The sequence below is a fragment of the Canis lupus genome, chromosome 31 (assembly GCF_048164855.1).
Source record: "Canis lupus baileyi chromosome 31, mCanLup2.hap1, whole genome shotgun sequence".
NCBI lineage: Eukaryota > Metazoa > Chordata > Mammalia > Carnivora > Canidae > Canis > Canis lupus.
The window spans coordinates 7,889,964-7,917,927 of NC_132868.1; the positions used below are offsets into that span (position 1 = coordinate 7,889,964).

Below are 27,964 nucleotides of genomic sequence, written 5' to 3' on the forward strand. Positions count from 1 at the left end.
TGTGCCACTCGACCTTCTCCATTGTGCTTTGTCACATTAACCTTCATCTTCTGATCAAATTTATGCATTTACTAAGTTATAGTTTGTCTCCTGTCATTGGAATTTAAGCGCAAAGAGAACAGGTACCTTAAGTCTTATGTCTTTTTCTATTCCCTGGGGTTAATCCCTTGGGATATAACATATAATCCAAGATAAAATTGAGAAGGAAGAGTTTTGATAGATATGAGAACTAGTGCCTTCCATCCTCCATAATTCTGTATTTAATTAAAGTATATATGTAAAAGCCATATTTTACCTTAACAGTTTATGCAAAGCTTTATGTGCATATCATTACCTCAAATGTTCCTCCTGTTTCATTCCTGAGCATATCATATAGTCATATATATCATTTGTCACCTATATGGAAAACACAGGTCTCTGGGAAGAATTTTCACATCCAGCAGCTTACATATATTAAATGGTCCCTATATATAAAAACAGATTAAAGGATTCTTTCAGAAAAGCCCTAGAACAAAATTTCCTAAACCTTTTAGGACGCTCAGACAACATAAAAAAAAAAAAAAATCCAAAGAATAACACCTTTTGAAAACACATATGCAATTAACTAAATTCTGAAATTCATAAGTCCTAATTTTTAATTTAGTGTAAACATCAATGGGTGCCTCAATTCAGTAAGCACAACACTAATGCCATGTTTTTGTCCATGACTATGCTCGTGATAATAAATTATTAAACATGTCCAATAACTTTAGCACTTTAAGTCAGTCCCCTGTTGGTAAACACAAAGTGCTCTTTTTCCTATTAACAGTTAAGTGGTCCATCTGTAGTTTCATCTGCAAGGGGAAAAACATCATAGAAGACTTGACACTTTGCCTTTGATTTTGGAGTAAACATACATTTTCTCCTATATGTGATAAATATCAGAAGAATGGATAACGCAACCAGAAGGACTGATTTTAGAATTCCTTTCTATTGGGTTTATTTTACTCATATCAAATGATGTGGATGGAACTTTCTTGAGTCTTTCCACTAGATTATCCTTTGCCTATTATATAATCTTGCCAGCATCAAAATATTGCATCACAGGGTATAAAAAGTAGGCGGTCTCCATGAGACACTAAAAATTCCCAGAGGCCAAAAATATCAAAACCAGATGCTCTCCTTAGGGTGCAACTTCTGTTTTCTGTTCTTCCTTTATATTATCAGCAAAGATTAGCTTGTGATAATCTGGAGCAATAGAATTGTTTCCCAGGTGTTTCTCCAACAAGACAGGTGAGTTGCTTTCCATAAATATTATATGGGATTTTTGCTCTCAAGTTTCTCACATAGAGGAAACTTCTGCAGAGTTTTATTTTACCATTTAGCTTTTCTACTGTCATGATATAAATAGACACTTGCATATATTTGATTCATTAAGAGAATCTCTGCTTGATTAATTGTTGTAACCCTATTTTTTTCCTTCAGAGCTGAAAGTCTAAATTGTTAAAGAATGAACAGTCGTTAATGCTATTTTTGTAAGCTCCTATTACTAATCTCCCACAGTGGTGTTCTTCATTAGGTATGGGAATTTGACAGTGATTCCTATGAATCCCTCCTCTTTCTTTTGGTCTTGAATCTATAATTATTGATTTCTCTTTAATGGATGAAGCCAAAGTACACATTCAAAATATGGCCTTCATTGTAATCTTAGAAAATATGTACCAATTTCAAGCATTTTAACTAAAGGACCTATCAGAAAATACTTCAGGCTTATTAATATTTTTTTCTGGAACTGGCTTTCATTTCTCATTTAAGAAAACTGGTAAAAGGCTCATGGTGAAATGCAGCATCCTAAAATCCCTTACCCTGGAATTTCTCAATGAAGCATAACATCTGAGCTTCCTGAGATTTTAAGTAATCAGTATGAGACAAAATAGCTCAAACTATTAAAGAAATTCTTGAACTTCAAGCTGATAGATTCAAATGGCAAACATTTTGAGGAGAGCCCTTTCATTAAACCATGACTCTTAATTTTTCCAACTTTCAAGCAAAGGGTTAAGTGTGTGATTCATTCCTTTAGTAATGAGTGCTGAGAATAAGGTGGTGAGAAACATTTAAGTAGGCTATGACCTCTCTCTCAAGAGAGAAAATGATATACTCTATCATTTAATAAAATGGAAGAAAGTGGTGACCAAGGACAATATAAGTTATGACTTCCTCAAGGAAGGGATACCAAATAAAAACTGTACAAGTGACTATTTAATAAAATAGAAAAAGGTGGATGCATACACACACACAAAAAAAACCCTATTCTTCTGGCTGGGACGAAAGTGTTGTTAATAATCTTTAATGATGCAAGAGCTTGAGTAGGGCCGGCATATCTGAACCAAACTGCACAAAGGGTGTGATGTGAGTTTCTTATGTTCTGCTACCTCTACTGGATGCATCACCCTACCCAAAGGCCTTGGGTAACATTTATAATAATATTTGCCGCTTTAATTCTTCAGGAATGGCAGTGAGAAAGACTCACTGGCTAGAACTCTCGTTGGGCTCTTTATACCCAATTTATTTTTTTTTTAAGAAGCACATGCTTTTGAGATGCCTCAGCTTGGACTCCGCATCTCAGCTCCTATTGAGATGGAGGGAATGGGAGAAACAATGAGTTCTGGAATATGAGCAGCCAGGATTGCCTCACTCTGCCCATTCTGTGGGTGAAAAGTAAACTTCTGAACTTGGTGAGATGACGCTGGTAAAAAGAGGGCAATTATCCACCAACTATCCCAGCAGACAAAGCAAAACATTTCTCTGTTCAATCTGTTTGCCTCACGGAAGAATGAAGCCTGCTGAGGAGGGAACTCTGGGGATGGCAGGGATGCATCAAACCCTCTCTCCTGCCACCTCGAGCTCAATGGCCTGGCCAGGATGGTAGCTGATTTCCATTGCTTAATGCGAGTGCACCAAAGTTATCAGAGTTCAAGACTGGCTACTGAGTACCTTCTCAACAGGACACCATTTTGGAGGTCAGGAAAACTTTCTTAAATTGAGTAAGGGATCAAGTATAACCTCCATCAGAGGAACTTAGAAGTTAAGAAATTTGACCAACGTCACACTAAAAGAGAACACAACTTTATGTCAATTCAGGGGATCTTCCTCTAGACTGCACCCTCTTCTCAGCCTCTCCCACCACAGGATAGAAATAAAGCCACAGACAGATTTCACATTGTGGTCCCTTGTGGGAGTGACTTTCCATAGAACTTCCTGACCCCCTCATGGATGACACATGGCTTATCATGGCAGTACATTACCTAATGATCAAGTCAGACACACATTTGGTATTGTCTTATGCTTTCTTATTTGGCCAGTAATGACAAACAACATAGTTATTAAAAAAAAAAAGTCCTTCATGCCTGGGGATATCTCTAGCGAACCTGTGCTCAGAGATCACTGCACCTCTGTGCAACAAACCTGCATAGAACCAACACAAAAGAGAAAAAGCCACACTTACTTACTAGCCGAGTGATATGGTAATGTAATTTGGACAACTCCTTTAGCTGGTTGAAATAGGAAAAAGGACTTAGGTCATTGAGTTGATCAAGAAATATAAGAAGATAATGGCCCTAAAAAGAGGTTCCCATCCTAATCCTTGGAACCCATGATTATGTCACCTTACTTATTAGCAAACCCAGAACTTTGTAGACATGATTAAATCATGGACCCTGAGATGGGGAGATTATCCTAGATTATCCTTATGGAGGGAAGTAGAAGGGCCAGTGGCAGATGGAGGGAAGAAAGTACAACAGAGAATCAGAGGTTAGAGAGTCAGAGAGGAGAAGGGAGAGGGAGAAGGAGGTGGGAAGACTAGAAGATTCTATGCTGCTGAATTTGAAACAGAGGGAGGAGCAAGGAGTCATGGAATTCAGGCAAGCTCTAGAAACTTGAAAAGGCAGGGAAACTCATTCTCCCTCAAAGCCTCTCAAAGGAGCCCGTCCTGCCAATACTTTGACTTTAGCTCACGAGACTGATTTTGGACTTCTAACTTTCAGAACTGCAGATAACAAATCTCTTCTATTTTAAGTCACTCCATGTGTGGTAGAGTGTTACAGCCGCAAAAGGAAATGGACACGATATGTGTAAAGTATTAAAGAAACTACCTGGTACATTATAAGGTCTTAAAAAAAATAGTTCCTTCTTTTTTCCTCTCCTTCATGAAAACAGTCCAAAACTAGCATCCCAAATCTAAAACCACTTCAACAAGATTTCCTGGCATCCTAAATGACTTATGGAATGCGATCAGCAATGCCCTAACATGACCTGTTATCATACTAGGATAAATATGGCTGCGCTCATTATCTACCCAACCATGAACACAGAAGGACCAGTTACTTCTTCCACTCAAGTTTGCAGAGAGGACAAATAACTAGTCCCCAAGGAGAGCCAGGAAGCTTACTGGCTCACTAGCCCCCCACCCTGGGTACAGATCCAGGTTTACAGGTTGTGGGGAGGCTGTCTGAGCCTTGCTTGACTGGTGCTTTCTACTGGAATCCACATTTTGTCATATCCAAGCTATAGCTTGGTTCCAGCTGGGGAGACCATGTAAAAACGCTTTGAATTACATTACTTTAAAAACAAAGACAACATATAAATGGAAGAAGGTTTATTTTCTTTCCATTAAAAAAAAAGCAAATCCAGTTTTTACTACTAAGAGGCAAAATTTATTTCCACTGCCTATGCGGTTAGGAGAGAAAGTTCTTGTTTTGCTCTGAATCCAGCTCCCATCAATTCCTGAGAGTTTATTACGTACTCTGGGGAAAAACACTTGCTGTTTTCTCAGGTTTGATAAAGAACCTTATTTTGCACTGACACAGCACTCAAGACATGGCTGTTGGTTTGTTGTTTTGTTTTTTTTTTTTTTCCTCTCAGGATTGAGACTTAAGACAAAAGTCAAAACTGGCCAAGAAAATACCTTCAAGCCCTAATAGTGGCCTTGATGCTAATGCAATGCACTACATCTCCCATCTAATGAAAAAAATCATAGTTTTTAGTGTTTATACACAAGAGCATTTTCAGGGCAAGAATATAACTTGGAGAAAACCTCTGCAGACATTTTTCATTCCCTCCTCTCCCCAAATTTCATAGCACAAATAGTCACTTTATTCAAACATGGCTTTCTGTTTCTAAAAATTCATCTCATTTGCATCCAGGAAAAATATCACAACACATGAAAGGAAGAAAGTAAAGAGCTGAGCAAGGTTGAAAAGGTTTCAGAATTCCTAGACACCTCCCAGCAGCCTCAGCTGTTACAGCCCCCATCAGGGTTGTAGACACGGGGCTTGCTGGGCTCACCTGGCCTTGGCCTTCCTCTCCAAGGATTAAGGTCAGCGCTGGGCGACACTGTGAAACAGGCCCAGGAACCACCCAAGATGGTGGCTGCTCAGCCTCTGGGAGCATCAGCATCCTCTGAGCAACTGCTGATATATAATATCACAATGGATGGCACTTAATTCACCCTCACAGGTGCTGAAGCAAATGCTTTTGCTCAGCATACACCCCTGTCCTTGAATGAAGCACTCTGAAGGACATTGTTGATTGCAATGGATGAAGCAAAGATGGTTTGTGGTGAAGGCTGGGCAGGAAGTGATACGTTGGACTCTTGGACTTTAATTTGGTCCGTGGCTGTATCAGGACCCACGTCTCAGGACTGATTCTCTGTGTGAAGGACACACAGATAGCCATTGGCTAATTTTTATGTATTTCCTTATATCAGATCATGTCTTCCTGCTCTTATTAACTAAGAGAAGTTTTTGTTTCCACTTAACTACATGCCAGTCTGAAGAAAGTACGAGCATTCATTCTAATTGTGGAAACAATTTCTGAAGCCCTAACAAGAAAAGTACTACATTCTGGGCACCAGACCCTGGGAACTGACTCCCAACTTTAATAGCAAAATACATTCATGGTATCAAATTTTATTTTATTAAACACCTTTACTACAAGGTTTTTTCTTCACTTATTTTTAAAAGGTTCTTTAAAAAAAAACAAAAACATTAGTAAATGCCCTTATGATGCCTTACAAGCCTACTCACAATGGCCCCATGACTTCTCTAGCACACAGGGTGCCCTAGCTCTAATTCCTGAGCTACCTGGGGTCACATTGTGGCCATTGGACCACTTGGAAGCCACCTCGACAAGGACCTAGTTCTGGTTGCTCAAGGACTCTTCAGAGAAGCATGTAGTGCAGATGAGGTCAGTAGCTTGACACTGCTTTTGTCAAAGCTGGTACTATAAATATTAGGTTATATAATCTGTCTACTTGGGATGTCAGTTCCCTCAGCCTTGGTGTGATTTTGAAGTAGATTCTGGAAGTGCTGAAACAGAAAGTAAAATATGTCTGTCAGGACCAACGCGATAGAGTCACTACTGGTTGAAAAAGGGAACCATCTATCCTGAAACATCGGGACTCTATAGAGAAAATAATCACGAACATTAAGCACTGCTTCTTGAAACTGTGGAATTTTCTAGAACCTAGATTTAAATACTACAGTACACAGGCATATGAAAGTATGCTGGACAATAGCCCCAACTTAACAACGGTCTGCACCCCTTAATGTTGAATCCAGAGTTTATACACATAGAGATCAAGGAACTAAGCATTCATTCCTAGATACCTTTGCTATCCATGCTGTAACACAAAATGCTTCTTTTTTTTTTTTTTTTAAAGATTCGTTTATTTTAGAGACAAAGGGGGAGCACACATGCATGGGGTGAGAGAGGGGCAGAGGGGCAGAAGGAGAGAGGGAGAGGGAGAGTCTCAAGCAGACTCTACACTGAGCATGGAGCCTGACATGGGGCTCGATCTCACCACCCTAAGACCATGACCTGAGCTGAAACCAAGAGTCGGATGCTCAAATGGCTGAGTGTCCCCAGGCACCCCAACAAAATGCTTTTTAAAAATTGGCTATGAGATTTAGCTAATAATACCAGTGAGAATGTGATATTCATGGCCATAGCGTCAGTGCCCGGACTCATGCCTGACAGGTGCTCTGTTGATCTTTGCTGAGCAAACAAACTGAACTGTTTTCAAAAAGGAGTTCAATCACTATTCTTCAGCCTATACACAAATAAAAGTCTAGCATCAAAATTTAAAGGATGCTTTCTCTGCTGCCACCACCATGATACATTCTGGTGAAATTTTATAGAACAGACTAACTCCATACAATTTAACAAATAATAAAGAAGCATCTTCTATGTGTCAAATACCGGCTGGTCCAGCCCAGGCCGTGTGATGAAAGCTCAGAGAGGTGGGCTGCGGTATTCACAGAGGGTCCTGCCCACCCTCACCTTTCCAGATGGGAGCCGGGTTCCTGGGGATGATACACTAACCCAAGAAAAACAAAGCCAGTGCCAGGTGGTCCCGCTATCATGTGTGGTTTAGTATGTTAAACACAGGGTCCCGTGTGTATTTATGGTTTCCCCTCCAAAGCTCTCCACTACCGTGGATGACACCATGGCTTTGTCTGCCACCCCTCCTACTTGTCTTCCTCTCACATCTGCTGGGTTTTCAGACACCCTCCCTGAGCATGGGCAACCAGAGGCTCCAGACAATTTCTGATGCCTATGATGAATGGGCTGCTCCAGACAATTTCTGATGCCTATGATGAATGGGCTGCTCCAGACAATTTCTGATGCCTATGATGAATGGGCTTACCTGCTGACGCTTTTCAAATTCCAGCTTGATCCGGGACTTGATGCAATTGCATGTGTCCTGATATGTCTGCTGCAGGGCAAGTTCCATGAGGTGCTTGTGGTATGCCCCTGCCAGGTTCCCACAGATGAAAATGATCACATTGGCCAGGATCTAAAGAGACAGAAAGAGCCACTCAGTGGAGCGAGTGTTGCCAACTCAGGAACACGACAATAACAAAATGCACATTAGCAACAGCAAGAGATGACTCTGCAGGAAGTCAATTTCATTTGTTTCCAAACTAACATTTTTAGTTGCTTAAACGACACAGCTATTGCCTTCAGGGATTCTATCGCCTTCTTGGATCTATGCCCTCTGGTGGATGACTTTGCAGTCCCTCCCTGGTCGTTGGGCTCAGCCATGGGATGTGCTATGGTTAATGCAATGGGCAGGGGTCACTGAGTGCCAGGTCCAGCCCGAGGGCAGAAGGCCTGGCATGTTCTGGGTGGCTCTCTGGGCCTTCATCAAAAAGAACATGCTCTGCCTACCCCACTGGCCCCCAAAAGATGAAAAACTCATGGAACAGAGCTAACCAGATAGCCCATAGTCTGTGATTGTGTGCCACTGAGATTTTACGGTGGTTACGCGGCATTAGCATTATTTCAATAACAGGTGACTGATCCAGGCGGCTCTCGCACCAAATTTTTGGTATTTGAATTTTCGCACCAAATTCTCGCACCAAAACCGTACTCACTGAGCCTTGGTAAGTGATACTCTCTATTATCTTCTGTTTCTGTAGGAATATGGTAGATTCTCAAACCATATCACTCACTACCCTTTTGACGATAAAAATTCACGTCCACAAAAATTTGAGGGGGAAAACAGAAAGATACAAAGAAAAACTAGAAAGAACCTGCCCAGGAAAACATCTTGCTGTCCCTATGGCCCTATCCCCACTCCACGTCCCTCTGCGTTCTCAAAACTGTTGCCAAGCTTTGTTTTGCCAAGACTTCCATCTTGTTCCAAAAGAACTGAATTCATTCTGAACGCAGTGTTTTACTTTGCTTTTTTTTAAACATTTGATCAGATTTTTTTTCAGATCATAAACATTCTGTGCAAACAGGATTTGGACTGCTTAGATAACATTCGCTAGTATGACTGCACAATAATTTAGTTATATTCACACTATTTGACACTTACTTTGTAAATATATTTGCATTCGACAGTGGTCTCCCTTATGGCTAAAGCTTTGGCCTCATTCTTCATCTTTTCCTTAGGTCAATTACTAAAACACTGAGTCAAAAGCCATGCCTATTTTTAAGTTCCTGATACATATTGTGAAATGGCTCTGAGGAAACATTCCATTTATATTCTCACCCATAGCGGAGGACACGGTCTTTTCAGAGTGGAATCTTAACCAGCACACTTCACAGAGCAAGTGCTAGTGATGCATCAAACTGATTAGTACTGATTTCACTCTTAGGTGTTCAGGGCGAGACTTCCAGGTCTGGAAGAGGATGGGTGTCCACACCTGGATGGGGTGCCCCATTGCCCCCTCCTCCACATGACTGCATGTCTCACCAAGTAGAGGGTTCACTAGTGGCTTTATTTATTTATTTTTTAAAGATTTTATTTATTTATTCATGAAAGACACAGAGAGAGGGAGAGAGGCAGAGACACAGGCAGAGGGAGAAGCAGGCTCTGCAGGAAGCCCGACGTGGGACTCAATCCCGGGTCTCCAGGATCACGCCCTGGGCTGAAGGCAGTTCTAAACCGCTGAGCCACCCTGGCTGCCCACTAGTGGCTTTAACAACAAAGGCAGGGCATCAGCTTCCAAAAGCCCTGCATTCCTCTCTGAGAACCTCCTACTAACATCAGCTTGTTGCATCTACTGCTTACCTGACTGGAAAGGCTGGGAGAAGGATGTGGACACCGTGAACTAAGCCTCCGCTCCTCTCAGTGGGCCTTTCCCTCATCCCCTCTGTGTCCGGCTAACGGAGCCCATGCACCCGCATGCCCCCTGTGCTGGGAGCAGGAGGAGGTGGGCTAATTCAGGGGAACAGGGTCAAGTCTGTGAGGCCCAGATCCAAGCCCCATCTCCGAACAGCTGTTAACGGTAGCAAGGGTGATATCCTGTCCTCCATCCACCTGATGTCTCTGTCTCACTCTCTGTAGGCCCTGAATACAGGTGGAAAACAGGGCTCCTCAAGCCCTGGGGACCCCGTGTTGGGGACAGAGGGCAAAGCAGGACAGGGCTAGAAGTGGGAAGAATGATATGATGGGCTTTTCTCTGTGAATAAACACACGCCCCGCAGAAGCGGGGGAAGGGCTGTTCAGACCAGAAGGGCCTTCCACTTGTCCATCCAGCCCCCAGCTCCTGAAGGCGGAGAGCTCCTACAGCTCACCCATGCTCTCACAGCAGCCCCCGCAAATGTCCTTGTAGGCAACCACATGTCATCTTCCTCCAGGAGATTGAATGAATAAAGTATTAACTTTGGGAATGGCTGTGTGTGTGTGTGATATATACACACATGTGATGTATACAGGGGTGGCACGTGTATGTGATGTATTTGTCACGTGTGTGGTATGTGTGTACCATGCATATGTCATGTATGTGGGGTGTGTGATCTGTGATACATGCGTGTGATGCACATGTACCTACGATACATCTCTGTGTGACTTGTGTGATACACCTGTGTCTTTGGTATGTGATGTGTGTGTGCATGCTATGAGTGCAATTCATACACGTCACGTGCAGCTTTGCATGGCGTGTGTGTATGTGCCACGTATATCTCTGTGTGATGAATGAGTGAACGTAGGACATGCCTGTGATCTGAGCGGGAGGCATGGGCGCTGCTGCTGTGTGTGTAAGTGTGAGCACCGGCCCAGAGAGTGGGAGCAGGGGACAGTCTTCACTGTCATCTCCAAACATTCCTAACTGCAGAGGGCTCACCTCCTCCCTTCGCCATACTTCCACACATCACGGCGTATGAATGTGAATCACATGAGCACAGGGCTGCACTAGGGAACCCCTGGCTCACCTGGCTCCCCAAGGGAGAAGGAGTCCTCCTCTGGCTGACAGGATCAATGTCAGGGCCCTGCCCACCGGCACACCAGTCATTCAGCCCGGTCACACTCTGCTTCTGCAAAATGACCATCTACTTTGCTAAAGATTCTCCCAACTTTGTCACTGCTGGATTTGCATTTGAAGGACGGTGCATGGAAGAATGCAGACAATGAGGCAAGCCAACACAAACCAGACTGTGCCGAATTAGAAAATGCAATCTTGTTCCTTATTAGGTGCAGCTGAAATAATAACTTAGTGATCATCTATGAGAGATTTTTCTTGTTCTCTTTAAAAAAAATGGCTTCAAAGCAAAAATGTCAACATTATAGGAAGGCGATTCCTCCAAAACGAGAACCAAATGTAAGCGACAGAGCCAAATGACGCCATCAGCTGTCCCCGGGAGCCCCCTGGGCAGGGTGCACGAACGGGGCACTTCTCTAGCAGCACGGAAGCCTCCCACGGGGATGGCAAGTCCTGCATTCTCCTGTATTCTCCCGAGGATCCTAGTTATTTCCCCTGAATTGCCCAGGGCCCCAGAGCAGGGCAGGTGTGCTGTAGTTCAATGGGTGGGCTGCCCCACCCCACAGTCCCGCTGAGGGGGCACCTGTGGTCCTTGCCACCCCCACCCAGGCTCAGGCTGTGCTGCCCTCAGGACGGATGTGCCCAGTCACCCCAAGCTCTCCCACCTGAGCCAACAATACAGTGGCTTCCATTCTCCACAACCAGCTGCATGGGAGCCACTTCTATCAGCAGCAGCACTGGTCCCAAGTGTCACAACTCTTTATTACTGGTCACTTCTTCCCAATCACAAGGACCTCGAGGGCAAAAGGCCGCCTCCACTCATCCGGGCACTGGTGCCTCCTCCACCGGGACGTCTGGTGCATGCCAGCACTGCCTCCCTGGGGGAGGCCTCCCTGCCAGCATTGCCTGGTCTCTGCCTGGCACGGTGTGTGGCCAAACCGGCCCCATCTCGGAACCTAAGGAAAAGCCTTCCTGTGGTCATTCTGGATGCTGCATTGCTTCAAACGACACGGGATTGGAGCACTTCCTGGCTACAGACAGTTGGAAAGAATGGATTTATCAATCTGAATTTGGATATGTGAAGGGAAATGCTCAAGAAACAACAACTAAGAGTTTTAACGCCAAGTCAAATATGGGATTTCTTCTGATGAAAAAATTAATTACATTCAATTTTCTGATACCTGGTTTCATCCTGAAACACCGTACTCTTACAATTACTAGGACTGGCCCTAGCATTTTAATAACTACAGAATTTACAAACATGACTGATGTCCTAAAGCATCTTCTTTCACCAGGGTGCATTCACAGCATGCCTTTGTATGAAAACTAGGGCACCAAGGAAGTGATTCAGTCAAAATCTTCTTTTCAAAAATAATATCACAGCATTTTATTTTCTAGAAAACAGGCAGAGCACATGATTTAAAAAAACCCTATTTTTCACAATGTTGGATTTGTTTTATAACATCAAACTGTGGTGATGCCTTCTTTTATCTCCTTGCTCCATTTAGCTACTTTTACATCTGTCAGAAAATAGGAAAGGGAACTTGGCTTCCCACGAGATGTCTTGGAAGAAAACAAATTGTTTAGGGTGAAAACAGCAGTGAAAAGTTTACCCCAAAGAGTCAAACCAGGCCTTGAAAGGGGAGCATGGCCCAGGATCTGGAACCTGTGCGAGCCTCGAGGTACCAGGATGGTCAGCCCTGCAACTCCACATGTTAGGTAAGTGGGGTCACTCGCAACGCTGCTCAGAGATTCTCAGAACTGATACATGCAAACATACCTTGCATCTTTTTCCCCTTGTGAAAGTCCAGAAAGTAAAACAACGAGGAGGATGGACATGTTTTATTATTTCATTTTACAGGCAAAGAAACAGTCTAAAAAATTAAGAGATTTGAGGGGAGGCCCCAAGAAGCAGGTGAGGCTTTCGGGACAATTTCTATGCCACCCCACATTGCCCCAGTTCATATGGGTCAGGTGAGTTCATCCAGCATGATCCCACCCTCTGCCAGGGCCTGGGGGAGGTATTCTAGGGAATTTCTGAATGTGACACTGTAAGAGGCTCATAGTTTTTTTTTCCTTTATAAAGCATCTGTATCTTCATGCTATAAAGCACTTCCATCATTTAGGTTATTTTAAGTGGCTGTGTTTTGGAGACCTCTTATCCATGGAGCTTTTAACTGGCAATGCTGGTGTGCCTGTGCATGTTCAAAGGAAAGTAACACTAGAGTCAAGCTGCTTCTAATGGATCATGTGATCAAGAGCAAAGGATCTGAAGGTTATCTCACTTGGGAGGAGAACATTTAAGTTTGTGAGTTCACTGCCTTTAAACATCTGAGATATTATCGTGTGGCTTAGATGACCACTCAGAAACTGTGCAACTCTGGGATATTATGCATTTCAAAGAGTTCAATCTTCCCACCCTTAATCTTAGGATAGGGGCGACAATCTACAACACACATGCGTGCTGAGAGCAGGCTCCTGGGAATGAGAGGAACAGCAGCACTTAATGAAATGATTTCTCCATGAATTAAGAGCACAGGGTCGAAGGAGAAAGGATATTATATGATTTGAAATAGGTCATCAGTTTAAGACAGAGCAGAGCATAAATATGCAAAAACACCAATTATAAGTCAAAGGAAAATAAAAGGAACACAAGAACGTGATGAGAAGAGCTGCATATGAATATTCAGCAAGCTCACTGCATCTCATAAGCATCAAATTTGGCTTAAATAAAACAATGCTCTTGTTCAGGAGAGAAAATGATTGGGTAGAGTTTCCCTTAATGGAGCTCTCAAACATGCTGCAGAAAATCCCAGCGCCAGCTCCTTAGCATTCCTTGTGACTCCCAAAGAATTAAATCTGCTGTATGTCCTGGCCTGAGGATTTCTGCTTTTTATGGTGTAGTGCAGACCAGAAATATTGTGCTTTGGATAATAATATCCAGTGATCCTTAGGTCATGTGTTAGGATTCTCTAACTCAAAATCCTTCTAAATGAATAGTAGCAGAGTCAGAAATAGTCTGGTGGACTGAATGTGTTCCCCCCCCTCCCAATTCATATGTGGAAGCCCTAACCCTCAATGGAATGGTATTTAGAGGTGGGGCCTATGGGAGAGAGCGGGTTTAGATGAGGTCCTGAGGATGGGGCTCCCTTGATGGGAGAGGAGGTGACCAGGGCCCTCTATCTACCATGTGAGGATAGGGGGAGAAGGAGCCATCTGTAAGCAGGAGAACTCTCACCCAAACCTGAATCATCAGGCACCCTAATCTGGGATGCCCCAGCCTCCGACACTGAGAAAGAAATGTGTCATTTGTGCCATCCAGTTGGTGGTGTTATATCATGGCAGTCCAAGCACACTAAGACAGGAGGGTGTAATGAAAATCAACAGTCCTACCACCCCAACAATGGGCATTATAGGGCTCTGAGTTCAAGACTGGAATCGAAAATCAGGAGGCAAATGAAATTTGATTTCCTATAGAAATGGCCACTGAAAACAGACAGTACTACTGGTTGTCATTATTCTCTTTTATAAAGAGAATATTAATATTCTCTTAATATTAAGAGCACAGGGTCGAAGGGGAAAGGATATTATATGATTTGAAATAGGTCATTAGTTTAAGACAGAGCAGAGCATAATATGCAAAAACATATTGCAGGCATACGCATATGTTTGCAATATGTTGCATATCTTGGTTATTAATAAGTCTTTTTGAATAGCATGCATTGTGTTGTTTTTCCAGTCACATTTGGGTAGAAGGATAAAAAAGTCTCATACATACATGGGGCTCAAGTAGAGTGTTACAGGTAGATAAAACTAGGGGAACGTTTGAGACCCTTGCTCATCTCAGAAGTGAGCCACCAGCTCATCATAAGCCAAAAGGAAAAGGTGAGCCTGGAAGATACTCAAGACCTTGACAGAAAGTCTCTCTCACAATGCAAGTCACTGAGAACATGGCTTCCCAAGAAGGGAAAGCTGACTTAACCATGCAGGTACTTCTCAGCTTAGTGTCTACAGATCTGAAACGGATGGGGAGAAGTCTGGCTCAGTTTAGAAATAACAAAAGAGACAAAACACAGAGTTTCCAATTTTCTCAACTCTCTGGGAAAAGACAACACGAGCCTTCCTACAACGAGACTTACAGATCACTCTACTTTCTGCAGAGGAGAAGATGGTCACACTGTTTATTCTCTTGTTTATTTTACCTTTAACTTCAAGCACATGGAACCATCTCAGCTTTCAGGGCTTAGTTCCTCTCCATCATGGCAAGAGAGAGAAGACCAAACAGATAAAGTTATATGGGAAGGAGGGAACCCCTACTACTATAACTCACATTGTACTTCTCTGGCATCCAAAGCATGGCTGCACATTTTCTTTGTATTGGGACCAGTTCTGCAGGCCACTTCTCCAGAGAAATGCTATCAGACATTTTTCTTCCCTCTCCCTTCAGTGTCAAAACAGTGCCAAGTCCAATTCCAGGAGCACCTGAAGACAAAACTTGTCTCTGTCTGGTCCCAACACTGTCTCCTGCCACACAGCCTGCTGGCACAGTGATGTTTGGATGATTACACCTGACATTTTATAATCAACCAATCAAAGATTACTTGAACTTTATATCTCTGCTAATACCCCACAGGAATCATCATCATCTTGGTCTTTGGGAGTCCAAATAGTTGAAAGGTTAATTATTCCACAGAGATTCTGCTCTGCTTATTTCAGAAATTCAAGGTACCACATAGTCGTGGATGGTCCAACAGGCTGTTAATTACAGGTCTTTGAATCTTCCCAAATTCTCTCTCTCATATGTAATGACACACACAAAACAGAACACATTTTAAAGCATTTAAAGCATATATCAATGCTTTTCAAAACTTTAGCAACATGTAATTATATATTAATGAAACCCAGACTTTACTAGTATTTTATGTTTTTTATAGATATATTTTTATTGGAGTTTGATTTGCCAACATATAGTTATAACACCCAGTGCTCATCTCGTCAAGTGCCGCCCTCAGTGCCCATCACTCAGTCACCCCATCCCCCCACCCAACTCCCTTCCTCTTAAATCAGCTTTCCTAAGGATCTGCACCAAGAAATATACAACAATTTGCCTAATTCTGATGATTTCCATGAACTTAAAAGTGAAAAAAAAGGAGTTTTAACACGCGTTAGTTCAGAGTCCATTAATTTAGATCATCTAATTAATCTGAAACAATGAAATTTAGCTTCATTTAAACACCATACAAAACTGTCTTCATTCATCACCACTTTATAGGTGACCTGTTTGAACTGCATCCACTCATTAAAAAAATGGAAAAGTCAACAGATGTTCAGATTTAAATAACAAATATGACCAAAGTTATCAGGCATTTCCATCTATGCAACTAAGCTGAAGATGAAATGATAATTCTACTTCATGGTGCAGGCGGGAGATAAAGATCTCCTTTCAAATAACTCAGTGTACCAGAAGGGAGGTATGCCTTTTGTGGACAGTGGGGTATTTTTGCATTGATTGTGCAGCTTGCACTGTGACATGCTTCAACCCCATTATAACTTCCACAAGAGCAAGTTAATTTAGAATTAAACAAACCAAGCACAGTGAATCCTTCTGATTATGATTGAATAAGAGGATGCTTTATGACGGTAAACAGACCTAAATGTAGATATCAAACATAACGTGACACCAGAGTGGCAACTGCCTAGAGAAGAGGCATAGCAACACAGGGGTGGCATGGCCAGTCTCAGGCATGAACCTGGACGTGACATTAGTGAGCGCATTCACAGAGAAGCAACAGATTGCAAAATCCTGCGAAAATAAGACGCCAGATACAGGAGAAACACAATGAGTGGTGTGATTCATAAGGTCTACTTTGAATTGGAATGCCCTTTTCAGTAAGGACAAAAAATGTTCCACAAAGTCATGCTGTAATTAAAAAAAGATAAATCACTGCCTGGATGCAAAAACTGAAACCTTTTGTGAATGGGAAAACAAAAAAATGTCCTTTGACAAACTAAACTTTGGATGTTTCCTTAATGATACTAATTAGGAAAAGGCTGATATGAACTTAAAGATAGTCTCTCCCCAGAGTGTTCTCTTGGATTGCTTCAATCACCTGTCCCCATCTCCTATGGTATAGGAAGTGATGTAATCAATGTCTCTTCTCCACTCATATGAAACCATCACCAGCTGTGTCTGGCATTTCTGCAAAAGAATGACTAGCCCCAAATTTCTAAGGAATGCACATTTTAACCTTTCAGTGGATTCTCTGGTAATCTCTAAATGATCTATCTTTAAAACTCAGTGTCATGTTGGTATGAGCAGAATTATAACCCCACCAAATTCAATTCCAGCCTGAACACTGTGTTCTGTAAGAATGTAGAGACAAGTTTTTAATGCCATCGACTCCAGATCTTGATTTCTGGTCAATTTCAACCAGAGATTATACATTAGTTTTACCCAAATCACCAAGAAGTATCTTTTGTTTTCCTAAACCACCATGAGTGCAGCAGTTTTCCCAGGTGGCAGCATTCAACAACCATGATCAAAAAGTGTGGACTTTGCTGAATGTGGATTAGTCAGTTCCAGGTGCCATGCCCAAACATCACAGATGGGGCAGCTGAAACAACAGACATCAATGTTCACATGGTTCTGGAGTCTGGAGGTCTGAGATCAGGGTGTTGGCTTATAAAGGGTCTTTGTATTTCATTCTAGCTGTGTCCCTGCATGATCTTTGCCCTGTGTGGGCTCCTCTCTGCACACCTCTGGTGTCTTCTAATTTCTTCTTATAGGTACCAGGCAGCTTGCACTTATGGCCCACCCAAATGGCCTCCTTTTAACTTACTTACCTTCACATGCCCTGTCTCCAAGTGCAGTCACATTCTGAGGTCCTGGAAGTTGGGGCTTCAACATACTAATTTTTTTGTGGGTAGGGAAGGCACAACTCAGTCCATAATAACATGATGTTAAGTCTTAAAAACACACTATTTACAAATTTCCAGAGAATCCACTTAAAAGTTACAATGTGCATTCCTTAGAAATTCAGGGCTGGTCATTCTTTTGCAGAAATGCCACACACAGCTAATGATGGTTTAACATGACTGAGATGAGACATTCATTACATCACTTCATTCAACCAACTTTATCGAGCATTCATTTATGATCAACTAAATTTTGTCCTTCCTATCCATGAAATCAACTTCACTGGAATAAATGCAATAAGACAAACCAACAATAAAAGTCAACAAAGCAAGCGAACAAACACAGGTGATACAAAGCAAGCTTGTCCTGAGCAGAACAGTGAATTGTAGCTTTAGCTGCTAGGCTCTGGGGGATCAGAGATTCCACCATCATGGATGCTCATAGTTAGCTGTCTTTATGAGAGAAGGGTGCTGTGGTTGAAGGAAGACTTCGGATAGAGCATACTTCTTCCAACACTATTACAAAATCTTCCTCGCAAAAAATTAAACCATTCAACCACTAATGCAAAAATTCTCAAATTTCCTAGTTTCACAATGCTATTAGTCTCTCATGAATTTTTCACAGCATTCCTAGGCCAAAGGAAATACCCCAAAGTATTCTTTATTAAGTAGTAATGTCCCAAAAAGTTAGGTATTATGACCTAACGACCTAGTGGTTGTTGGGGGGAAAAACAACATCTATATTGAAATAAAATATAATATTTTTGTTCATTCTTAAAAGACCTAGGGATTTACTATGGGCCCTCAACAGCCAATGTGTTTGTTGAGTATTGCATAACTTCACAAGCCTTGGATTCTAATTTAGCACCAGCACTCAGAATTCCTGTTCTGTCTTGGTTTCTTGAATTTTTGTTGCAACACCTGCCAAAATCCCAGCTTTAAAATGAAAGGGATGTATTGTCATCTAACACTGAAACCACGAAACTTCCAAGAATTGGTGGTTTGTGTGGTGTCTGTCAGGAACTGAAGGTTGCTGTGTCCCTTGAAAATCTCTAATATCACGAAGTGCCCCCACAAGGTGCCTTGGCACACAGTTTGGGAAACCATATCACTAATGAAATAGTGTTTTAGCAAAATCAATAATTAGTAAACTACAGAGAATTGAAGGTGTTCTGAAAATCATGAATGGGCATGCTACATATTTTCTCCTTCATAAACTCTGAACCAAAAATATATGAGACTTGTTGGCAGCCTACACAAAGCTATTTGATCCTCCTAAATAAACCCAACCTGAAAATATTATTGTGCAGGTTTTTGGAAGATATAGCTTAGAGTAGCTAACCTTTATGGGTTTAACTTGATGGGTTAAAGTCTTCTATGTGTCAGTTTTGCAACTGATTAGATGCTTGGGTAGAGCAGGAGGAGAATGCTACCCAGGATCCCATGTTCGTTGATGCAAGAACTATACAAAATGGAGGTAATTTGGGGTAAAAGTTGGCAAAAATGCCATGAGGAAAGGAGAAAAAGAAGAACAAAGTCTTCCTTTCCTTGTGTCATTGTCAGTGGCATGTCCTTCCTTCCCCAAGCCCACTGTCTTCTTCATTGACAAGGAGCAGCAATCTGCTCCACCCCACGAGTCAGGGTCTCAATCAGAAAAGAGAGGGAAAGTCTCCTGAAATGACAATTTACAACAGTTTCCAGACGGTGAGCTTCACACACACTTTTTTAGCTAAGAGAGAAAGCCCTGACCTTCATCTGGGACTGTCATGTCATGATCACATTTTAAAACGCCCGTGTTTCAAGTCTAAGTGCATTTCTGGGATGAATTAACATGCTTCCTGATGGTGTGAAGAAGCACTGCAAGCCAGGGAGGAAAGAGAAATCCATCCAAGGCTACTAGAACTCCATAGAACAAGTATAAAAAGTTAAGAATCTTCACTTCCATTTTCCAGTGGACACAATACGTAAATAAACTTGGCATTACATAAATAAAGAGTAAAATGATTCAATGTTTAGTCCACAGGTATTAATTTTTTAAGAACCAAAATAAAAAGTGGAAATCCTAGTTGATAGGTAATGATTTCTCCTTTATTTTCTATCACATATAAACCAGGCCTTAGCCAATTAGAGCAATATTTGCTATCTCACAATTTATCTTAACCATTTGAGAAACATGGTAATGCCTTTCTTTATGATTGGAAAAGACTACTTAGAGCATGAAATTAAGTAAAAGCAGCAAAAAAGTTTACTGAATGTTTAAGAAGCAGAGAAGAGTCTGAGAAATGGTCTTTATACTAGAAAGGAGAAGAGGCGGGAGGTGCAGGGCTTCCCGTGGTCAAGTGGTCCTGATGGCTGCTTTCCTCCTATCAGAGAAATTAAGCTGCGAGGCCTGCTACAGTGCAGGGTTTTCACAGCTCCAGGGCTTTTATAGGCAATCACTGCACTGAAAGATATTAATGAGGGGTGGGGGGGGAAGAACACATGCCCAACATCAGAACTACAGGGCAGAAGAACTGAAATGGGTGAAACAATGTGATTTTAAGAATATGCATTTGGAAATTGCTTTGGATGAAATCTGACAACCAAATTCCACAAAATGCAAGAAAAAACAGTTTTTAGCCTCCATGCTCCAGAAAACCCCACAGACCCAGACCATCACCCTGGGTTATCCATTGTCTCCAGGCAATGGGGATTCCTGGCTCTAGTTCATTCCTGACTTTCTCCCAACAGCAAGGCAGGCTGCTCCTAAGCACATGGCACCCCCCACTCCCCACCTCACATAACCCTCCCTTCTTCTCCGTTTCTCAGTTTTCCTTGGTAACCAAAGGAAAGGCTTGTCTGCTTGAGCTCTTCCTACAACTTTGATCCCCGACTCTCCATAGTCCACGTCAAGCCCTGAAGCAAGCCCAGGATGCATGGAAGCTATCCCTGTCAAGGGCAGTGGCCCCCTTCCGTTCCTCTCCTCACTCCCTAACATGACTCCTGAGGGCCACCTAGATGGCCCCACCTCTCTTGGCCTCCTCCTGGGGTCCACGCTCTCTGGAGTCCACCAGTCCCACTGACTCCCCTGCTCTGACTCCAATGTTACACTCTCCAGGGTTCTTCCCTGGCATGCTCTCTGAGCGCTTCCCTATTACTCACCAGCACTTCACCCAGTTATTCCTCCAAGATTACTTGCCTGGAAAATGTAGTCATTTGTATTTGTATTTACTCAACTACTTCTTGCCTGTCTCTTCTGCTCTGCTCTATGTTCCACGAGAGCAGAGATCCCATTTTATGTATATATTGGGTAATTCATAAAGGGTCTACCATGATGTGTATTTGGTAAATATTCTTTGAATCTACGAATATAATCCCTTATAGCCACATAATTCACTACATCAGAATTAGAGAGATACTAATTCATATGCTGAATAAAAATATGTTCATTCAACAGTTATTATTGAGGGCCTACTATGTGCCAGGAATTCTGCAAGGTGCAGGGACAATAGTTTTGAGAATAAAGACAAGAATCCTTGCCCTCATGAAGCTTACATTTAAATACGATTTTTGGCCTCAGATAGATCTACTCCTTTTTTCTGCCTTTCATATTTTTTTAAGAGTTTATTTGTTTATTCATGACACACACACACACACACACACACACACACACACACACACAGAGGCAGAGACACAGGCAGAGGGAGAAGGAGGCTCCATGCAGGGAACCCAACATGGGACTCGATCCTGGGACTCCAGGATCATGCCCTGGGCCGAAGGCAGGCATTCAACCGTTGAGCCACCCAGGCATCCCTCTACCTTTCATATTTGGAAATAAAGCTTCACAGCTGCTTTGTATGATGTTATCCTTAATATCAGGGTTATTCTTTAACATATACCTAATGTCCTTTTAGTAAATCCATGCAAATAATACCTGGAACAGACATGAAGAATTTGGACTCTAAATGGTCCTATTAGGGCTCTCCTGGGAAAACGGCAGATATGTGTTTTGTCACCTGGAAGAGAATGACATTTTCCTAGCTGGCCAGATTTGAGTCTGATCTGTTGGGTAAACTAAAACATCTAAAGAAAAGATATGTGTTAAAAAGAGGGGGGTGAGTAGGTGGTAAAGATTTTAATTCTGGAAACACAGAAAAGGCCAGTCTCTGATGAAAACAGTGCTGTCTTGAACAGATGGCATCTTGTCAGCTGATTCTAGTACCTGGTCCACCTGGCTGGTGCATCCCTCTGGGGGAGGGGCATACTTAAGGCTTTAAGAAGTTGATGTTTTAAACCACACATTCTCAATGGGGGCCATATCACCCCAAGCATTGCTTCTTGGGGAAAGCAAGAAAACTACTTTTTCCTTTTTTTTTTTATTTTTAAGAGAGAAAGAGAGAGAGGGAGCACGGGAACACGAGGTGGGAAGGAGCAGAAGGAGGGAGAAACAGAACCTTAAGCAGGCTCCACGCCCGGTGTGGAGCCCGACTCAGGCCTCGATCTTGAGACCCTGAGAACACCACCAGAGCCGAAATCAAGAGTTGGATGCTTAAACCAACTGTGCCACCCAGACACTCCAAGAAAATTACTTTTTAAATGCGTAACGCAAAAGAAAAAATGCATAATGCACAGATATGCATGTATCACTCAGACATGCAATATTCCTAAAATTTCATGGTGGGCTTAGGGGAAAAAAAAAATCTAAGATGACCCTTTAGGAAAGTAATCATGGAGAAAAGTCAAGAAACATTGCCTTAAACATCACCTATGCTATCTCCATGCTCATGGGTAACCTCTGGATAAGGTGGCTTCTTGCAACAGAGAGAGATGGTGAGAGGTAGTTTCATACAACTATCTGGTCTACCGGCAGTCAAATTGCTCATGATAAATTAATAAATTAACTTCTTGGGTTTAAATATCATTGTTTTTCACTTTTGTTAGAGCAAGTCAGCCTCCCAAGTTTGGTGATGTTTGGTTTCCTCAGGATCACACTATGGGGCTCTCTAAATTGCAGGCCACTCCCCGCAGGAGTGAAAGCTCCCAGGTGGACAGATTCTACTTGTATCCAGCTTCCCCAGGTGACCCATCTTCTGATGGATGACATCATTCTCCAAATTAAGACCAATTTATCTCTGACAGATTTAAATACACCCTTCTTAACCTATGTGTATTTCCCATTTGTTACTGCACATAAATCCCGCCCAATTCTGCAGGTGACTTTTGCCATCTTTTATAGCTACCATGAATCTAATGAAAACACCATCATCACATCCAAATGCAAATTTCATGCACAAACTGTGCTCCATTTAGGGAACTGAACACTCACATTTTAAAGCGCACTGCAATTGTTAATTGCCACACAAATGCCTCTGACTTGTGTTTAGGAATGGAAAAGGCAACATAAGACTCCTCCAAGGTGCTTTTCACACAAGAACTCATGTGAGAAGGTCACAAAACAGGCTGTGCCTTCAAGTCCCCTGGCAATTTAAAAAGATATATACGTGCCCAGGACCCATGCCTAGAGAGCCGGCAGGCTATTATTTATTTATTTTTTTTTTACATAAATCTCCCCAGATTTATACACTGGGAATGGAGAAACTAATGTCATATACGAAGTAGACCAGACCTGGATGTTGCCAGAACAAAGAAACAATTCAAGTGGGGATTGTCATATACAATATGTCATATAAAATAAACAATTCAAGTGGGGATCAGGATTTCATAATGGATAGAATGAGTAACACTTCATGTTAATGAGGATGTGCTTCCTCCAAGGAGGTGGGCTTCGCTATTTAAGCTAAAAATGGGAGGTGCAGTGTGATTATTTAGACCAAAGGAAAGACATCTTTCTGATCATTTAGGAGGGCCCTGCCCTGATAGGAGGAGGGAGATGAAGGCTGTGGTCCAGGCTCGAGAACCTGGATTTGGATACAGCTAAGGCTGAGCCCTGGGGCAAGGCCCGGGGAGGGGTGAGGTTCCAGAGCTGAGCTGAGACCTACCTAAGAGACTCACATGGGAACAGACAAGTTTCAGAGGACCCACAGGAGCAGCTGAAGTAAGACCACGGGGAGGGGTGGGTGGTAATTTGTGGGTACTGTGACACAGAGAAATATTCTCAGGAGGACGGGCTTCCCTGTAACGTCCAAAGGAATGTTTTCAAAATGCACTCTCTGAGGATTACAGAGCCGTTATCCATAGTGCACCCATAAGTTTCATTCTGAAAGCAAGTGGCAACCGTTCAGTAGTTTGTAAGACAGACAGAAAACAGAAATCATCACGTTACAACCAATTAATAAACTAGCATTCTGAGCTTATATGTCATTCTCCACAAGTCAGGCGTTCCAGGTCTGATAGTGCTTGGATAGCAAATCTGATAAAGTTTGGGTTCATAAGGGATAACACTTCACTGCCTGCAAAAATAATTCACTTGCCCTTTGCAAGATATGGATGGACCAGGAGGGCATTATGAAAAATCAAATAAGTCAGACAGAGAAGGACAAATATCACATGGTCTCACTTATATGTAGAATCTAAAAACAAAATAAAGAAAACACAAGACACTTAAATACAGAGAACAAACTGACAGTAGCCAGACAGGAGAAAGGAAGGGAGGATGGGCAACATATAGAATATATGAGTAATGTACAGAAGTGCTGAACTGGTACCTTGTACATCTAAAACTGATATGACATTGTATGTCAACTATACTTCAATAATAAATTTTAAAGAAATGCTCCCAGGTGGAACCTTCACTAATAAAAAAAATGCTGTATTTAAATGATCACTGGGCACCTGGGTGGCCCAGTCAGTGAGGCGTCTGACTCTTGATTTTGACTCAGGTCATGATCTCAGGGTCCTGGGATTGGCAGAGTCGGGCTCTGAGTCTGCTTGAGATTCTCTCTCCCTCTGCCCTCCCCCTGTTCCCACAGGCATGCTCTCCCTCTCTCTAAATAAATAAAATCTTTAAAAAATTTTAAAAATTAAAAATATAAATGGTCACTGACCGAATTTAGATGTAAATGTAAAACTTTCTCTTTTATTATGAGTAACAGTGTTTTAAATTGCGTTAAATCATATAAATAAATATTGAATTGTACTGAATTTTGCACTGATGACTGATGAATGAACTCATGCACATAATTATTCTCTGCAGAATTCATCTTTTTCAGGTTTCTCCTTCACCCCCATCCCACCCCCCACTGCATCACCATTAGGTTCAGGACCACTGGGGAACAGCCCAAGAGGAGACAATTGTGAATGAACTGCCCCAGTCAGGTCACATCATGACAGCAGGGGCCATCCCAGAAGCTGTGATGTTCTCCACAAGCCATATTAATACCTGTAATCACACCTGTGGGCAGGCCCATAAACACGGCGCATGCTTTGTAGGAAGCACAGCCTTCCTCAGGTTTAACAGGAGCTTCAACATCAGTGCCCTGGGCCTTTCTGTCACTGGAGGTGGCCACAGCTACACATCCCAAGCAGTGTTCACTGGTATATTTAAGGAAGAAATCCTGCAGTCTGGTAATTTATGTACTTTGGAGTTAATTATTGCCCACCAATTAGTAGCTTTTCCTGTCAATCCTGGCCCCAAGCAGGATGGCCCCATCACGTGGTGGGGTGAAGACCTGTAAGAACCAAGCACTGGGAGGGAGCAGCTAGTCAAGACCTTTCCCACCCTCTCTCCCCAGGTACCTACAGAACCTGGAAACCCACACACTTGCTTCCCCAGGTTCCTACGTAGCTGGAAGTGGAAGTAGATGTGAGTCAAGTCAGCTTTGGAAAAGGAAGAGTCTCTGCATTGGCTTTTAATTTCCCACTAAAAAGGGGCAGACAACAATTTGCGGGATACGTCCACTTTCCTACTCCTACTTGCTTTGAATGCAGATGAAATGGCTGGATCTGCAGCAACCTCCATATGATGGTGAGAGAAAAGCCGATGGATTCAGGAAACATCAGTCCTGATTTCATTGGTCTGCTGGACCAAGGTCAGTGGCCCCTCCACCTTTGGGTTTCTTTTTACCGGAGGCAAGTAAATTTCCATTTGTTCAAGCCTCTGTCGTTTGATTTTCTGTTTCCTGCAGCCAAATGTGAGGCTGACTCATCTGATTGGGACAGCCCGATTGAGTTAGCAAACACAGCTTTCCCTGTGTTGTGGCATAAGCTTCTGTTACGAGTAGTTTTCTGAGTGTGTTTGGTGTAAAGCAAATGAATGAGTTGAGACCACACATGAAAGCTATGTATGGAATGTACCCTAAATAGGCTGGCAAGCCAATAAGAGAAGGAATTCAGACCGATCTAAGAAAAATTAACCTCTTTCTGGAGACCAAGATGTCAAGAAAGATTTGAGTCGGAGCGGCAGACTGGATAACGTAGGGGAGCCAGTCACGGAGACTTCCTGAAGTGAGTCTTGAGCTAATAACTCTTAAGAGGTCAGAGTATGGCTGCTCCACATATGGAGGTCCGAGTTTCCAGAAGGGCAAATCGGGCCGAGCAGGAAGTCATCCCAAGTAGACCAGCTGGAGGGATGAAGGGACAGCAGCAGAAACAGAAGACACATTCTTTCCCTCCAGGAACTGACTCTATCCTAACGAGGGTAGAATAAACTCATCAAGGCAAGTCGTCCAAGCAGATTTTGCTCAGGTACCACTTTCTGACCGTAGCAGGTTGAATGGTATACACCACGCTTATGTGACATCTTTGCAGTGTAATTAGATTATGCCCGAGACGAGATCATCCTGGAGCAGGGTGAGCCCTAAACCAGTGACAAAGGACCTTGGGAGAAGAAAAGCCACCCAGGAAGCCATGTAAAGACGAGGTGGGGATCGGAGCAACGCAGCCACAGCCGAGAAAGACGTGGGGTCACCAGGAGCTGGGAGAGAAGAGGGTTCTCCCCTGGAGCCTTTGGAGAGAACGTGGCTCCGCTGACCCCTTGACGCTAGACTTCTAGCTTCCCGATCGGTGAGGGAATAAATGGAGTTTATGTCTTAGCAACCTTTGGGAACTTATACGCTGATGCACACTCTGTCCTCTGCAGAGGGGACAGAGGGCAGAGAAGTGAGGCAGGAGGCCCTCGGAAGGAAGGGAGGAGGAGGGGAGCAGATACAGAGCACAGAGCACATGCCTGGAAGAAGCAGAGACTAGACATGAGGTTCCTCCATTGGGGAATCTCCCCGATGGTCTCACTTGTTAAATGAACACTTTTCCCGCAGCAGAAGGCTGTGCTGGTGAGAATGTGAAGCACAAAGCTGAGCCTGTCTTATGTGGCTTTGTTTTAAACATAAACAGGACTGAGGACAAGAGTCTGGAACTGAATCTGCACAAAAGCCCCCTTCCTACATGAAGTTTAGAGCCCGGACACTCCGACTGCACCTCTGACCAGAGGCTTTGGGGTGCCAGGGCCTGAAGCACAGGCGGGGAGGGCGGATACAGGAGGCCTTTTCTGAATCTCCTCCACAGCTTTTTTCCCATTTCTTTATTTTTATTTTTTGTTTTTTGGAGTCCAACTTGCCAACATATAGTATAACACCCAGTGCTCATCCCTCAAATGTGGTCCTCAGTGCCCATCACCCAGTTACCCCATCCCCCCGCCCACTTCCCCTTCCACTACCCCTTGTTCGTTTCCCAGAGTTAGGAGTCTCTCATGGTTTGTCTCCCTCCTTAATATTCCCACTTATTTTCTCTCCTTTCCCCTATAATCTTTCACTATTTTTTATATTCCCCATATGAATGAAACCATATAATGATTGTCCTTCTCCGACTGACTTCCCATTTCTTTCTTTTTCATTTTTATGTAGGTTCTATGCCCAGAGTGGAGCCCAACACAGGGCCTGAATTCGCGACTCTGAGATCAAGACCTGAGCTGAGATCAAGAGTAAGATGCTCAACAGATGGAGCCACCCAGCAACCCCTATTTTCCCATTTCTTAATTCACCATGGTATTAGTTTAAAACTGAACTATTAATGACCATATTAAATTGGCCTAAAAAAACACTTTCAGAAGAAAAATAAACTAAATCAGTTGCTGATGGAACAGCAAAGGGGCTTTTGGCCTTAGGTTCTGTGCAAAGGTTTTGACCACGTGGCTCCATTCTTCACCTTCGGAAAGGTGGGCTGGTGCCAGCTGTCTGCATTCCAATTCCTTCATCATTCACTGAAGCCTTTGGAGTCTGGCTTAGAGGCTTCCACAGTATCAACTTAATTCGTGACACTAGGAGAGGTCAATATTTACGGCCATGACCTAACCAACAATTCTTAGACAAATGAACTTGGGTGACCTTCACCCCCATCACTATGGTCATGACTGTGAACTTTCTCATCAT

General features: G+C 42.8%; 1 protein-coding gene and 1 long non-coding RNA gene across 4 annotated transcripts in view; one reads left to right on the plus strand and one right to left on the minus strand.

Moving 5' to 3' along the window:
- Nucleotides 1–27,964, minus strand: part of ADCY2 (adenylate cyclase 2) — a 388,518-nt gene that overhangs the window by 178,268 nt on the left and 182,286 nt on the right. The window contains exon 4 of the mRNA XM_072807368.1: nt 7,685–7,834. Within this exon, the coding sequence (XP_072663469.1) occupies nt 7,685–7,834 (150 nt within the window). The remainder of the gene's footprint in view (nt 1–7,684; nt 7,835–27,964) is intronic.
- On the plus strand, nt 1,136–27,682 carry LOC140621933 (uncharacterized). Of its 3 annotated transcripts, XR_012021667.1 has the most exons (6): nt 1,136–1,272; nt 12,257–12,467; nt 12,610–12,722; nt 25,334–25,630; nt 25,727–26,603; nt 27,440–27,682. It is a non-coding gene; the product is annotated as an uncharacterized lncRNA (long non-coding RNA). The 3 variants fall into 3 exon arrangements; XR_012021668.1 differs by lacking the exon at nt 25,727–26,603; XR_012021669.1 differs by lacking the exon at nt 12,610–12,722.